This window comes from Priapulus caudatus, unplaced genomic scaffold (assembly GCF_000485595.1).
Source record: "Priapulus caudatus unplaced genomic scaffold, Priapulus_caudatus-5.0.1 Scaffold231, whole genome shotgun sequence".
NCBI lineage: Eukaryota > Metazoa > Priapulida > Priapulimorpha > Priapulimorphida > Priapulidae > Priapulus > Priapulus caudatus.
Window position 1 is genome coordinate 7,572 of NW_014577292.1, and position 15,508 is coordinate 23,079.

General features: G+C 38.6%; 2 protein-coding genes across 4 annotated transcripts in view; one reads left to right on the forward strand and one right to left on the reverse strand.

Annotated features, from left to right (window-relative positions):
• Window positions 1-8,675, reverse strand: part of LOC106807736 (GPI ethanolamine phosphate transferase 1-like) — a 13,904-nt gene extending 5,229 nt beyond the window's left edge. The window contains exons 1-11 of the mRNA XM_014810185.1: window positions 8,594-8,675; window positions 4,729-4,953; window positions 4,021-4,142; window positions 3,579-3,677; window positions 3,292-3,398; window positions 2,841-2,965; window positions 2,483-2,613; window positions 1,658-2,171; window positions 1,315-1,511; window positions 1,033-1,105; window positions 750-852 (exon numbers count right to left, since the gene is read on the reverse strand). Of these exons, the coding sequence (XP_014665671.1) occupies window positions 750-852; window positions 1,033-1,105; window positions 1,315-1,511; window positions 1,658-2,171; window positions 2,483-2,613; window positions 2,841-2,965; window positions 3,292-3,398; window positions 3,579-3,677; window positions 4,021-4,142; window positions 4,729-4,952 (1,695 nt within the window). The 5' untranslated portion in view covers window position 4,953; window positions 8,594-8,675. The remainder of the gene's footprint in view (window positions 1-749; window positions 853-1,032; window positions 1,106-1,314; window positions 1,512-1,657; window positions 2,172-2,482; window positions 2,614-2,840; window positions 2,966-3,291; window positions 3,399-3,578; window positions 3,678-4,020; window positions 4,143-4,728; window positions 4,954-8,593) is intronic.
• A 222-nt stretch (window positions 8,676-8,897) lies between these two features.
• LOC106807737 (cytochrome b-245 light chain-like) lies at window positions 8,898-14,058 on the forward strand. Of its 3 annotated transcripts, none has more exons than XM_014810186.1 (7): window positions 8,898-9,093; window positions 11,550-11,638; window positions 11,961-12,030; window positions 12,358-12,432; window positions 12,623-12,706; window positions 13,186-13,267; window positions 13,595-14,058. In XM_014810186.1, exons 2-7 carry the CDS (start codon window positions 11,581-11,583, stop codon window positions 13,766-13,768), a joined length of 543 nt encoding a protein of 180 aa, XP_014665672.1. In that variant the 5' UTR covers window positions 8,898-9,093; window positions 11,550-11,580; the 3' UTR covers window positions 13,769-14,058. The 3 variants fall into 3 exon arrangements, with proteins under 3 accessions (XP_014665672.1, XP_014665675.1, XP_014665673.1); XM_014810189.1 differs by lacking the exon at window positions 8,898-9,093 and adding an exon at window positions 9,142-9,192; XM_014810187.1 differs by lacking the exon at window positions 8,898-9,093 and adding an exon at window positions 9,933-9,962.
• The last annotated feature ends 1,450 nt before the right edge of the window (window positions 14,059-15,508 follow it).

Here is a 15,508-nt window from a genome sequence, read left to right on the forward strand (position 1 = left end):
CTAACCCTAACCCTAACCCTAACGCAAAAAAGGGGCTTGAACGACCGACGGCTGGCGTACCTCCAGCCACTGCGTATTATATTCTCGTTATACATAGAGCGCTTTTACAGCAATTTATTTAAAAGCAGCAGCAGGAGTTTTTTGCCGTTTGCTCATGAGTGGCACTGTGGTGAGTGCTGGGTGAACTTTGTCGTTACAGTCGGTCGTTGTCGCTCGCTACAGTGTGGCTGCGCCAGTCGCCGCGACTTTGTCGTTTGTCGTTACGGTCGGTCGCTGTCGCTGCAGTGTGTCTTGGCCTTTACTTTGGGGTGATACTCCATTAGGAGTGTTTCCAACTTTAATGTCATTAATGGTCATAATAACATATATATATATATGTGGTCATGGTTATATATTAGTTTGTGGTTTAATGTCATTTAGGGTTAGGGTTAGGGTTTGGGTTAGGGTTAGGGTTAGGGTTAGGGTTAGGGTTAGGATTATCAATCATTAATCACTAATCATTAATCATTAATGATATCAAAGTTGGGAACACTCCTAATGGAGTGTTAGCCTTACTTTGGCCTGAGAAAAAGTTCAATTCTCATACAACATTGACATGTGCATTATATACATTTGTATTCAGCATGTTGTCAACCCATGATTATAATACAATGTTGAAAAGACTGAACAAAATATCGTGCACTTTTAATGATATGATTTAAGTGATTTATTTTTATGATACGACACCTCTGCATTAGTTTTAGACTTACCAACATCTGTACAGCAATGATTCCTAAACACACAGCCATCACAGCTGCCATCAGTTGTTGATTTAGCATGAGGTACTTCAAAGCATCACCAAATACCAACCGCCTGTAAGAAAAAAATAGTTTGCTATGTTTCAAATTGTTTGTATCGAATGATTTGCTATCAAAACGTGAACGATTCTTTTTTAAATCGTGGAAGGGTTTTTGATAATGCAACCCTTCGCAAGTAAATCTCTGTAAAACTGCTGCTTAAATACTAGTTAGAGCATTCAAAAATTGCACATACTGACTCAGCACATGTGACCAAAGGATGAATGGCAGAAAGCAGTACACGTAGTACATAGGTGGGCTAGATCTGTCTGAAAGAGATGAACACAGAAGCAAAATATAATATTTCCATTAACATGTAGTTTTGGTGCATATTTATGTTACACACAGCAATTTGCATTTGCATAATTTAGGATTCTAGACAATGTATCAGCCGAAAGCATTTTAACTAAACATTTAGCAATAAATTCTGATAGGATGATACTCATACATAGCAGATTGGTTGAAACAAATTACATACCAGCCAGAAAGACTGAAACAGCAGCAAGCAGCAGTAACAAGCGAACGTTTTCTCGCAGTATATACAGCAAGCCTTCCCCATCGTGGTCATGTGCATTTCTCTGTGGCACGATGTCTGTGTGATGTTGCAGTATTTCTATCACGATGCAGGCAACCCAGCCAAGGAAACTCATCACAACACTGATGTTGAGTAACAGCCTGTTTATAAGGAAAACCACAATCCATACCATAATTTTAAATGACATGTGAACACATATTGCATACATTATACCAGAATTCGTTAGAATATAGTCAGAACAAACATGCATCATATTAACGAGTCTGCCTAGCTGAATTGTATTTACCAATCATAGGTCTGATAATAGTCCAGTCCAGACAATGCCAAATTAATCAGCTCTCTGCCGGCATTTATGGCTCCCTCATACTCCTTCTCCATCAGCAGATTTTTCACATTATCTTTTCTTGAGCTTTGTTCAGAAGCAGGAAGTAGAGGAAATGGTCTTGCCATCACAGAAAATGTCATATCTAGCTTTTGCTTCTCTTTAACCATGAGCTGTTCTGTAACCTGCAACGCGTTGGTAAACAAAGCGTGTGCTTTGAAAGAATCCGATTCTTCTAGATAGTCCAGTGGCAGAAGACCAACAGAGTTCATGCTGAAGGGAACACCAATCAGTGAGGACATGAGTGGGTTGATGTCAGCCTGATTCACGTCGGTACGTCGCACAGAGGCCAATCCCCATTCACTGCTATAATCATCCTGGGGGGCTGTTACTGTGGTTTTCTCTGCTGCACGTAAACCTGCTCCCCAAGCAACTAACGGAGTCAGCGTCTCGTGTGGGTGGCCTGCACCATGTGACCCTACAAATACCAAATACCAAACCAGTTATTTTAAAGGACGTCTGGTGTCACCATAATTGAATTTTCGTTAAAAAAACAAGTATAAATCTGCATATTACTGTAGGCATTTACCAGCTAGTATTGTTTAATTATTAGAAATTACTAACTTTGTTAGCAATGTATTTACCAGCATTCTACCAACATCTATTTACTACTGTAGTAAACTATCAAATTTTTGTTGTTAAGTTGCCTTTTCTAAGTTCCGGTTTAGTTATATGTTGAATACAACTTTAAGCTTCAAACTAATAATTGTAATATAAGTTTATATATACCCCAATTAGTCATGCCATGATCAGAGGTAAAAATATAAGCAGTTTTCTGGTCATGTTGAAAGTACTCCTCAATTTCATTGACAACAGTTTCCACTCCCTTGTCAACAAGGTCTATGTTCTCCATGTATTCCCTAAAAACACAAATTTACTAAAAAAATATATAATAACAATACGGATATATTCGAGGACTTACTCATTTACTAATATTGATATTCATCAAAACTTCCACACAAATATGACATACACAGAGTTGTATATATTTGCAATAGCCTATTTTTTACAAACTCTTTCAGAATGGTTTAAGATTACTGCATTATATTATGTATGGTAGATTAAAACCAACAAGTTACAAAAGTACCTAGACATGGGTCTGTGAGAGTGCCCCTGGGTATCTAGTCCAAGTAGGTGGAGGAATAGAACAATCTTGTCCTTGGACAGCATATCTGCTAGCGTTTCATTATTTCCTGCTGACTGTAAATGTTCCTGAAAAGTTTTCACATAGTAACAGAACTAGAATAGCAAATTTTATTCTTTAATGGAATTATGGCAATATGCAAGATGCCCTAACTAGGTGTTTGCATTGTTTTACTACTGTGAAAACCTACAGGTCTCAGACATGTATTTTTTATTAATGGAAGTTGAATGAATATATCCCACCATAATATATAGTGGTGATATCCGACCTAAATTACCTTAAAAGCATTCTGCGACTATAATACAAGGACAGTTGACAGCTTTCCTGTACGAATACGATATATAATGTGTATATGTGTATATAATGTGTATAATATATAATATGTCACACACACCTTCACTTTTTCAAATACCCAGGTATCAAGCACGGATGCATCCTTGGAAGCGAAGTCTTCCATGTCTGGCTCATACATATCAGTGAAAACATGGTCACCTGTTGCACCTGAAAAAACAAATTAGTCATATGTTGGATCACTTCCAAGTAAATCCAAAAACAAATGCAAGAATTCATAATGTCATTATTTATTCATCATCTCTTCTTGATATAGTATCAACTTTTTATCATAAAAAAGGAAAAACTGCTACATGTATGCAGCAAGAATATAATCAAACAAACTAGTACCTTTGGAAAACATTGGCAGAATGTCTGGGCTTCCCCAAGCCCAGGTGTATCGGCTTTCATTGAATAAGGTGTCAAATGGCACTGGGTTCTCTTTCCATCCTAATTTAAGAAAGGAAATGACACTATGAAATGTGACATAGTGGCAATACCTAAGATTAATCTCATATTAATTAGTCTGAATTATACACGGTTAAATGTACCTTTTATAAAATACCACCATACAAAGTGAGTTTTATCACATTTTTTTTCACTTTGTTGTTGAGATAACATGCAACTACTATATAGCTGACATGACCTATCTATGATGGAACACATGTAAACACCTTTACTTATGTATACACAATATTTATCCGATTCAAATGCAAGCAATCACTGCATATTCTATATTTACATGTTCACATGTCAAAAAGTACAAAAATAACGGTACCAGAATTGTCCTTACCCTTTGTTACAGCACTAACATCTTCATAAATACCAGCAATGATAGCAACATGGCCAGGCCGAGATTCTGTAGGCACATGTGTATGGGACACACCCCATGGACCCCTGTCTTCCACGATTTTCCTATGAAATACAAACAGCTATTTAATTTCATTACACATGTATATATTATGTAAATATGTTCACAGTTGATTGTTTCCCTCATTTAGGCAGGGTATTTCATCATTTAAAGGAAAACGGCCTAGCAGATGAGTACACATTATGATATTTATTTGATTTAAAATACTATATACCTACACATTTCTATTCTCAGACATTCACTTTCATTATTAGACATTAAAAGATATTTAAACCGGGCCATGTTATCATGTCATGACACCTACAACTTGTCTTGCCTTCTGATGAACTTGGACTTCTTAATCTTTATTTTGCAAGTTTTAGACTATGAGCTAAACACAAAAGTGTCCTATTTATAACCTAATTCCCACCTACAATTATTAGAAAGCCTACAAATATGGAAATGTGTATTAATTTGCATTTAAATCCCACCATTGAATAACATTTTATCAAAAATCATATCACGTAATAGCTTCAAATACAGATGGCTTTATCAACCATCTATTTTGTTGATGTGTTTACTTGAGTTAGCATATAGGCTAATTATAATTAGATGATGGGGTGCAGGTATACCAATAAAACATATATATACCTCAAATATTTTGCCGTTTCGCTTTTAGCATGCCCACCAAATAGCGAGTCTGCCCGCAGTCCATCTGCCACAAACAAGACTAGCCGTTTTGCAGGTGGAGATACTGGCAGTTGATATGGAGTCATGCCATGTACAAGAGGTGTGGTGAAGTAGATGTCAAATATCGAGGAAAACAACACCAGATGTATACCAATACAGAGGAAGACCTGCCATTTCTCCTTCATCCTTAAACGAAACATTTCTATTGTTTTATATACAGTATTTGCTTTTATATACAGTATCCTAATCATTAAATGTCTTAATTGATTAAACGTCTAACAATAGGCCTATAATTTTACAGTAACACTAGTATTATGAACTACCACTAAAGTAAAGGAAGGGATGATAAGATTAGAGTTCGGGATTACTAATTATACTAGCCTAGGTATACGTACAATTAAAGCGTGTATTGCGAGAATTTTCCAGTGTTTTCCCCACTTTTTTGATACCTACCGTTATTGCTTGAGTAACAGCAATTGTCTAGAGTAACAATAAAATGTCTTAGAACCTTCGTATTCACCGAAAACTGCCAGTTTCAAACTAATCGTTTTTGTAAACATTCGTTTTCTGTCATCTTGAACTAACAGGAAGTATGGATTAGCTTGTGGCACCACCGCTTATCTGCCATAACCACCGTACCGGCCCCACCTTTTTTTCAATTCATCACCGACACAAATACAAGTTTACCAATTCTGCCATTAGGCATTGTCGCGACACAATCAAATGCATTGCTGTTACGATGTGTTCATATCCAATTTTCTATGCTATAAGTATAACTCCATAAAATCTTAGTATTTTTAATGTGGTGTATATCAGTGATATTTTCCGCTGTCAGGTGAGACTAATATTCAGCTATATTAGTTTTCTGAGCAAAATCTCGGCAGTAGGGTCATCCGTGTCAGATGGCAGCCCAATGGTAGCACCTTAACCCCATTTCCAAAATTGGCTGAAATTGCTTTATGGGGTAATTATTAGGACTGAAAAAGCTGAAATTCAAGATTCAAGTCTCGTCGGACAAACGGTTTCAGCGCTATCGGCCAGCGGCCTTTTGGCAATTTGCGGCCCAAAATGACGCACCGCCGCCTGCAATTTTCAAATGGTCATGATCCTCTGTAACTACAGGCCAAATGCGTTAATATTGGTGTCTTTGGAAGCTAAATTGGAATAGGCCATCCAAATCTGTCAGTTATTGTTATAGTCGCGCAGTATAAAGTTTGATGACCTTTTGACCTTTACTTTGACCTTGAATTTGACCCTGTGGATCACGTAACCTTGAGATGAACTTTATTGAAAATTATACCTCAACATGTTTTCTACATAATATACAAAAATTAGAGATATAATATTTTTTGTTTGCTTTCCAGCTCTTCTCAAAGTTGGCATAGTAGGTGCAATAACGCCTATTCCTATGCAATGCTGTACATGTAGGCACATATGTATACCATTCCAATCTATTTCAGATATCAAGTTAATCCCAAACATTGGCTTTGCTGTACATAACTTGATTGAGAATGACAGGTGGCAATAACATTCTAAATGACTATTCAGTCTAATGAAAAATCATTATATTACCATGTTCTCAATTATCAATAATTCATTGATCATCAATGATCCAGTCCGGATGCACACTTGAAATCCTCGCAGCATCGTTTTCTGAGATAAAGTACTTTCTGGAAGAGGATGATGTAAGAGATGGGGTGTGTTGATTGTACACAGAATATCATCTTCTGTAACCCAGCATTGATCTGTTTCCAATGGCCATTTGAATTGCTTGGTAGGTCCATGAGGGTGCATGAAATTGATGTGGTAGTCCCCAAACTCCTCCGAAATTTCGTCCACCATGCCAATCCACGGAAAGCCGTCATAAAGACAGCAGACCAAGTTTTGTTCCTTTATTTCTAATTGCACAGATGGTTCTGGTTCTAGTTCTGCATCATTACTGTCTGAAACATGTACTAAATCCGCAGGGCCAGCTTGGTTACTCAACTTGTACACATGTAGCGTAGAGTTGGAGACTGGAACTAATCTGTGGTATTGCAGTGTCCCTTTAATAGTTTTCACCATGTCAAACCTGTTCTTTAACTCTAAAGCTGATTGAGTTACATCCTCTGGTGTCACATTGAAAAACGTGATACCAGGGATATTCTCCACGTAGAAATCCATAATTCCGTTCGCTGTCAGAATCTGGTCATTATATGGGCGCTGCAGGCTAGCCTTGGTGACTAGTCGCTTGACAGTCCCTCCTATACCGTCACAGGCACTCTTGCCATGTGATGTTGCAAAGAAGTTCTGAGACAGTAATGATGCAGAACTAGAACCAGAACCATCTGTGCAATCAGAAATAAAGGAACAAAACTTGGTCTGCTGTCTTTATGACGGCTTTCCGTGGATTGGCATGATGGACGAAATTTCGGAGGAGTTTGGTGACTACCACATCAATTTCATGCACCTTCATGGACCTACCAAGCGATTCAAATGGCCATTGGAAACAGATCAATGCTGGGTTACAGAAGATGATATTCTGTGTACAATCAACACCCCATCTCTTACATCATCCTCTTCCAGAAAGTACTTTATCTCAGAAAACGATGCTGCGAGGATTTCAAAGGTGCATCCGGACTTGATCATTGATGATCAATGAATTATTGATAATTGAGAACATGGTAATATAATGATTTTCCATTATACTGAATAGTCATTTAGAATGTTATTGCCACCTGTCATTCTCAATCAGGTTATGTACAGCAAAGCCAATGTTTGGGTTTAACTTGATATCTTAAATAGATTGGTATGGTATAAATATGTGCCTACATGTACAGCATTGCATAGGAATATAGGCGTTATTGCACCTACTATGCCAACTTTGAGAAGAGCTGGAAAGCAAACAAAAAATATTATATCTCAAATTTTTGTATATTATGTAGAAAAGGTAAAAATGTTGAGGTATAATTTTCAATGAAGTTCATCTCAAGGTTACGTGATCCACAGGGTCAAATTCAAGGTCAAAGTAAAGGTCAAAAAGTCATCAAACTTTATACTGCTTCTATATAACAAATAATGACAGATTTGGATTGCCTATGCAAGTATAGCTTTCCAAAGACACCCATATCAACCAATTTGGCCTAGTAGTTACAGAGATATAACCATTTGAAAATTGCTGGGTGCGTCCATTTTGGCCAAACTCGCCAAAAAAGGGCGTGGCGTAGCGTGAAAACCGTTTGGCGTTTGTCCGATGGAGCTGAAATTTGAAATTTCAGCTTTTCAGCCTAAATTACCCCATGCCCATAAACCAAATTTCAGCCAATTTGAAGTAGGTCAGGTGTAAATTTCCATTTTTTTTTGGTGATTTGACACGGAATGACCCAATACACACTTTAAAGGCGCACTAGAAAATACATTTACTTTTTCCATTGTAGGAGAGGAAGATCTAGAGCCTAGACTAGAGGTACTCAAGTCAAGGTGAAGGTGCTTAAATTGATAGAGATAGGCCTACTGTCAAAGCTACTAAATAATATTCCAGCAAAATTTATGAAAGATGGATTTTGGAAAGATGATTATTTGCTCAGCTCTTATATAACCAGTCATTACACATTTAATCAACAACATGTCATTCAACCAAGGGAATAATTCTTATACTAGTCATGAAACATTGAAAGCATACCACAATTGAATAACATGCCATGCCACGATTTATTGATTAACTTGAAGCATGGGCTGAATGTCACAAGTAATGTTGGAAACAACCACGTTTTATTTAGTAAAACGTTGGACGTATATATATTTCGCGATTATTTATTATCATCTAATCCCACAGTGAATGAAGTACCTTTTCGGCTTTCCTACTCAGGCTACTGATCTTTCCCATCCATCGACGATCGACGCCATGATCGACGCAGTGCCAGTGGTGCCCTCGTGCGTGCGGTGTGCGCACGAGATTTGACAGGCAAGTTGGGGCCATAGAAATAATACACTAGTTAATAGACTAAAATGTCTGTATAGATAGGTCATAGATACAATTATTTATTCATCAATGAATTTCTTATCAATTCAAAGACATATTGATAGGTGGCCTTAGAAGCGAGAATGCTGAGCCCGTTTGCCCGCGTCATTCTGCGTTTCCGACTGGGCGGCGCCGCGGCGCAACAACTTTTGGTAACAACAGCAACAGGAAAGATAGACTGGTTCATTTCCCATACATCAACCTACGCACTTACAGAGTAAGATGATTGGGGCCTAGGATCATGGAAAATAGGGTCCATCTAAAGACAGTTCTTCCTGCTACACGCTGAGTTTACTGAGTTAGATTTGTACTTTTGTAGTCTTTTGGTGAGTTATATTAGTAATAGTACTAACCTTTGTCACTAGTGTTTGTTACTGATAATATGTTTGCTGCTCTAGCACTTGAACCGTTTCAAGATTAAACTGGTAATGAATAAATACAAGTTATATCGACTACCAGTGCCAGTGCCAGTGGCAGTGCCAGGCAGTGGCAGTGGCAGTGCGGCAGTGCCACTGCCACTGGCACTGGCACTGCCACTGCCGCAGATGAGATGGGGTCGTTGTCGTATCAGGTACTAGTACTACAGATATGTACCCGAGGTAGTTTGAAGTTGTTTAGTATTATGTTTATATTTTTATATGAGGTATGTTTAGGGTTAGGGTTAGGATTAGGGTACACTTCTGGGCTCAGGGATAGAGAAGATGTCCAGTCCTATCTTATCAACTAACATCATCCTATCCAATCACCGTACTGTACTGTAGTACAAGTCTGGGGCCACACTTTGTGTATACATATATGTACCTCGGGTACATATCTGTAGTACCTGTTACGACAACGACCCCTTGAGCGCCACTGCCACTGCCACTGACTCGCAGCTAGGGCCTGCATACCTCCCAAATGGCCATTGGTTGATACAAATCTAGTTATTTTTTTAATTAAATATTAATTAGGGTTAGGATTAGGGTTAGGGTCACAATGCACCATAAACGTTTTATTAAAACAGGAGTTTCAGACATGTGATTTGTATCAACCAATGGGATTTGGGAGGTATGCAGGCCCTACTAGCTGCGTGTCTGCCACTCGCACTGTGGCACTGACACTCAGTCTAATAGTCACTCTCTCACTGACGCTCATAGGGTCAATGACCCCCAGGGTACTGCCGGAACGTACCCTGGGTATACCGGACCATACCCTGGTAACTATTTGATATGGTTAGGGTTAGGGAGTAGGCGTAGGCGACTATTGATCTTGATTGTGTACTGCGTCGACCGCGTATACGCGTATTATGACGCAGGTGGTGGGGCATGGTGAAATTAGGCGCTCTCGGCTGCGACCGCGACACAGATGGCGTCGATTACGGTCTGTGTGCAGGCATACCAGTCCACGATGGTCCGTGGAAAGAATGAGTTCTTGAATTCTTTTGTTGAGGTTCTAATGACTGCGAGTTTGTTGTCGTTTTTGCTCCTTGTGCGCGATGGACTCATCCTGATGTACTGGACTTTTGGGATCACAGTACTTCCAGAGAGAATTTTGTTGAGAAGGTTGAGTCGCTTCTCTTTACGGCGTAGGTGAAGATTCGGCCAATTAAGTGATTGTAACATTGCAGTTACGCTGTTGGTTCTGCCATAATCGTTGCAGACGAATCTAGCTGCGCGGCGTTGGATCATTTCAATTTTTTCTGTCTTTTTTTAAATGTGGGTCCCAGACTGTGCAGGCATACTCTAGCTTAGACCGAATGAGAGATTTGTATGCCGCTTTCAGCGTTTTGGGCGCGTATTTCAAATTCCTTTTGACGAAGCCAATGGTGCTGTTGGCTTTCGCACATAAACTATTGATATCTTCAGGGTGTTAGAGAGAATTACGCCGAGATACAGAGTTTACTCAACCTCCTGGAGAAATTTTCCATCTATTTCGTAGAAGTACGATAGTGTCTTTTTTTCCGTGTTGCACGCAGAATGTAACACTTCTGGGCGTTAAATCGCATGTCTCGGCCCAGGATTGAAGGATGGACAAGACTCCCTAGACTCGTTAGTAGAGTAGGCGAGGTACGGTCCGGCATATTAGATAGTACCAGGGACCCTCTCAGCGTCACTGACTCACTCAGGCATCTGGCTCAGGCATAGCTCTAGCACTGACTCAGTGCTCAGGTAGTGCTCAGGCAGTGCTCAGGTAGTGCCCAGGCAGTGCTCAGACACTGCATAGGCTATAGGTACAATAATGTAACCCAACAAGAGTAGTACCCTACTCTTGTTGGGTTACATTATTGTATCTACATAGGCTAGTGATCAGGTAGTGCTCAGGTAATGCTCTGGCAGTGCCCAGGTAGTGCTCAGGCACTGACTCACTGACTGAGCAGGCAGAAAACTGACTCACTCGGGCAGGAAAACCACGTAGACATCGAGACTTTGATTATGCATTTTGTGTTTATTCAGTGATTCACCATCGTTTTATTATTGAAACGTTCCAAGTGCCAGATCAAGGATAATTTGGGCCCTGCATATGTGTTTTCGCATATGTGCCTGTGATTGAGAGTAAGCATCAAACAACAGACTAAAGTTACCAATGAGATTGTGCAGAGCGATACCTCTCGCGTATGGCTTCATACCATAGCTAAATTGCTTTAATTCACGCTATATTGAAATAAGCACATCTAGATGATAAGTAATCATATTTAAAATACGTTTGTACATGGCTGTGTTGTGTTACAAATTCCCACAGTCATATTCAAATGAAATGTTGTTGCCATGATAATGTCTTTTGGATTTATTTCATTTTCCTGCAGGAAATACGTTATATTCTGTAAATACCAAAAGATGCGCCAAATTGAGTGGTCCATGTGGGCAAATGAACAGGCACTAACCAGTGCCTTGCGTAAGTATATATTAGACATATGTATATATGTATAGATATATGTGGATAACATGTGCCGATCATAGGGGTTCACATATGGGAAATACAGCAATTTCAAATGATTTATGGAACTTACTGCTTAATGCACACAATTCGGTCATAATTGCCAAATTATGCTCAGTTGGTAAAAATAGGCAGTGGCAAATTTCCATTATAAACCATAAAAATTATTTTTGTTGAACCCATGCATATATATTATCATGAACATATGAATATCCATATAAATATTACAGGACATACATGATACATATGTTCATAACAGTACGTATATTGCTTTTTTCAGTCACATTTATTGGTGGCGTTATGGGCATCACACAGGTTTTCAAAAACTGGGGATTTGGACTATACGGCATGTATCTTTTCATGTTGTGCACTAGATTCAAGAAATTAATAATTCAAGAAATTTATTATTGTATGTTTGTATTTGACAATAATTACTATTAGCTGCCAATAAAGCAGAGCTAGGATTTTTAGTCTAATGTATATTATTGTAATGTACATCATCTGAAATATCTTATTAGCATAAGTTAATTATTTGGAGCTTATTTGGATTATTTTAATTTCGAGGTTGGAGGAATAACAAAATAGTTGATGGTAAATTGCACAAGTTTAAACTCTGTAGAGATTACTATTTCTTAAAAGTGTAACTCTTCGTATATAACCTTGACCTAGCCCAATAGCATAATCAGCATACTTGTTGGACTTTTCGAATATCCCCGGGGCAAACGCATGAAGGGAACGACAAATGAGAGAATGTGAGTATATCTAGAGCATTAAGCTGGAATTAGTAAGGCTATTATCAGTATAGGTATCTTGCTGCTAACCATTGGCTTTCTTGTGACTATAACCAGTTGTTATATATTGCAATTGGGTGAAATGCACTCTGTTCCCACACTTATACATGTGCACGTTTATAGCTCATGTTAGCATGCATTTTTATGACAGGTATCAACGGTTCATCACAGTAGCTTTGAGCAAACTTGGATTTTTCAGTCAGAACTACTTCATCCGCTTTATCTTATATATCTTGTAAGTACCTTTACTGTGGATACATTCATCACCAGTGTATTGCTTCTTTGTTACTACACTACTCCAGTTCTATCCCCCCAAGGCTGTAAACAGATCTTATAGCATAGGCCAAATAAATGACCAAGCCTTGTTGACTCATTTTCTAAACTTGACATATAACTTGACAAGTTTACACATACCATTTTTCAAGGTTTACTTTGATCAAGGGGTCATTTGCATTTATATAAATTTGATTAAAATATTGTTTTCTAATATAGTAATATAAGTTAATTATTTGGAGCTAGTTCCACCCATGCATATTTTAATTTCGACTTTACTAATATAGTAAGACCTCTTACAGAATGTTGGATTCCATAGTCTAAAAGCAGTGCAAGACACGATAATGTAAATGTATATAACGGAAATCATGGAGAAGCAGTCGTAGCGATTTGAAATATAATTAATTATATGGATTTTGTAGTTTTTGTTTATTATTTCAGGATTGGGGTGCCATGCTGTTTTCAACTTCCGATAGTACTTGGTGGAATATGCTTTTTTTGCACAAGTATAATTTATTTTGTGGTATGTACCATCTATCCGGCTATAGACAGCATTTCTCCTGCTCAGCAAGAAGAACAAATTCACACTGTTCGATATTTAATATTTTCTGCTTTGTTTTCTTTGCCAATTTGACTTGCAAGGCTGGAGTTTGTCTAATGTTATGTAGCATGTTCTGTGGTTAATAGTATGTAAAAATATGGATAAGGTATACACACATAGTTGCATACACATTTTAGGTTAAAGGTATAGTAGTATATAGGGAAAGTATATACGCAAATTTATATACTCTAAAATCTCTGTCCTTGTTTAAAAAGTTATCTTCATTGTGAACTTGTGATCTATTGGCAGGCTGCAATGAAAGGTGAATCATGGAAACCTGCGGGTCTAGAGAAACCAGACAGACAGGGTAGCCAAGTGGTTGCTGGTGTAGTAAGCAATCCACCACCTGTACCCCCTCCGCGACTACCAGAGGATGTGGCTCAGTCTGTGCTTCAGAGACAGATGTCTGGTAGGAGAATCTAACTACACTGACCTATCGTACAATGAACAAAATCTTCACTATAATTCTAGTCACTGCTGATGTCATAACTTACTTTTGATTTTCCTGGACGTTGTACTGTAATTGCAGTGGATCTTGACCAGTTCTTGCTGTAGCTAGAAAACAATATTTTAATCAAATTTATAAAATGCAAATGAACCCTTGATCAATGTAAACCTTGAAAAATGGTATGTGTAAACTTGTGACTAATAATATTATTATAAACATATAAGCCTCGTCTACAAGACGAACCTTAACTCGAGTTAAGCGTCTACACGGGGCCTTAACTCGAGTTAAGGTAACTCGAGTTAAGGTAACTCGAGTTAGCGTTAACGCGAGTTAGCTTAACCTCGCCAGTCTACGACGCACGCACGTCTACGTGCACATGCACACGCGCGCACACACGCACGCACGCACGTGTACGTGCACACACACGCACGCACGTGCACGTGCGCACGCATGTGTACGTGCACACGCACGCACACACTCTTGCACGCACGTGTACGTGCACACGCACGCACGCATGCAGGCACGCACGTGTACGTGCACACACACGGACGCACGCACGCATGCACGCACGTGTACGTGTACACGCACGCATGCACGCACGTGTAGGTACACACGCACGCACGCATGCATGCACGTGTACGTGCGCACGCATGTGTACATGCACATGCACGCACGCACACATGTACGTGCACACGCACGCACTCACGCATGCACGCACGCACGTGTACGTACACACGCACTCACACACACACACGCACGTTTACATACACACGCACGCACGCATGCATAATAAATCGGTAATAATCGTTATCGGGTGTTGTCGTGTAGACGCTACATAATCGCTAACTTGAGTTAACGCTTAACGCTTAAGGTTCGTCGTGTAGACGAGGCTTATACATATACTTATCTATGTTCATCGTGTTACAACGTGGACGTACTTGACTTTGTAATCGAACAATAATTGTGCAATTGGCAAAGAAAGATCTCATAACTATAATTCATGCTCTATTGATATTCGCATTATTTTTGAATGATAGGCTTATATTTGAAGTGATCGGTAGTTATAATCGTGTTACTGTATGAGTATAGCGATTATGCTCATGCAGAGGAATAAAATCAAATGACCAAATAGCTTAGAAAATTTCATTGCATTTATTTTCTATCAGCAGGATATCGTATAATACCCTTTCTGATTCAGATGTTTAATGTGAAATCAATAAATTATGGGGTGTTTAATTGAAGTACAGTTTCATAGTTTTATAGGACAGTGTATGTTGTTTATATATATACATATATATATATATAGATATATATACTTGTATATAGTGGAATATATTTTTCAAACTCTGAATACCTATATAAATGTATAATTGAGTGTGAATATCTATAGAAATATATTTTTAATTATATGCCATTATGAATATAATTTTTTTGTTTTTGTTATTTTATAATCATCTTTAAGATATTATGGTTATGTGTGTGTATGTGTATTTGTGCGTGCATGCGTGCGTACGTGCGTACGTGCGCGCGTGCAAGCCAAGAGTCTTAGATCACGATATCTGAAATACAGGGCATTCCACTCACAAACACAAATTTTGTTACAGTAGTCAGTTGGTACAGAAGAATGATGAAATGCACTTGAATCAACGGAAATTAGAAGAGTAGGTACACTAGCACTGCACCCACCCATAAAAATGGAGAGGTAGGGTGTATAG

What these genes read in the sequence shown, in the direction of transcription:
- LOC106807737 (XM_014810186.1), top strand. Translation starts at nt 11,581, where the DNA reads ATGCGCCAAATTGAGTGGTCCATGTGGGCAAATGAACAGGCACTAACC. An exon ending in GGCACTAACCAGTGCCTTGC is followed by an intron (nt 11,639 to 11,960) that starts GTAAGTATATAT and finishes TGCTTTTTTCAG; the next exon opens with TCACATTTATTGGTGGCGTT. An exon ending in CGCTTTATCTTATATATCTT is followed by an intron (nt 12,707 to 13,185) that starts GTAAGTACCTTT and finishes TTATTATTTCAG; the next exon opens with GATTGGGGTGCCATGCTGTT.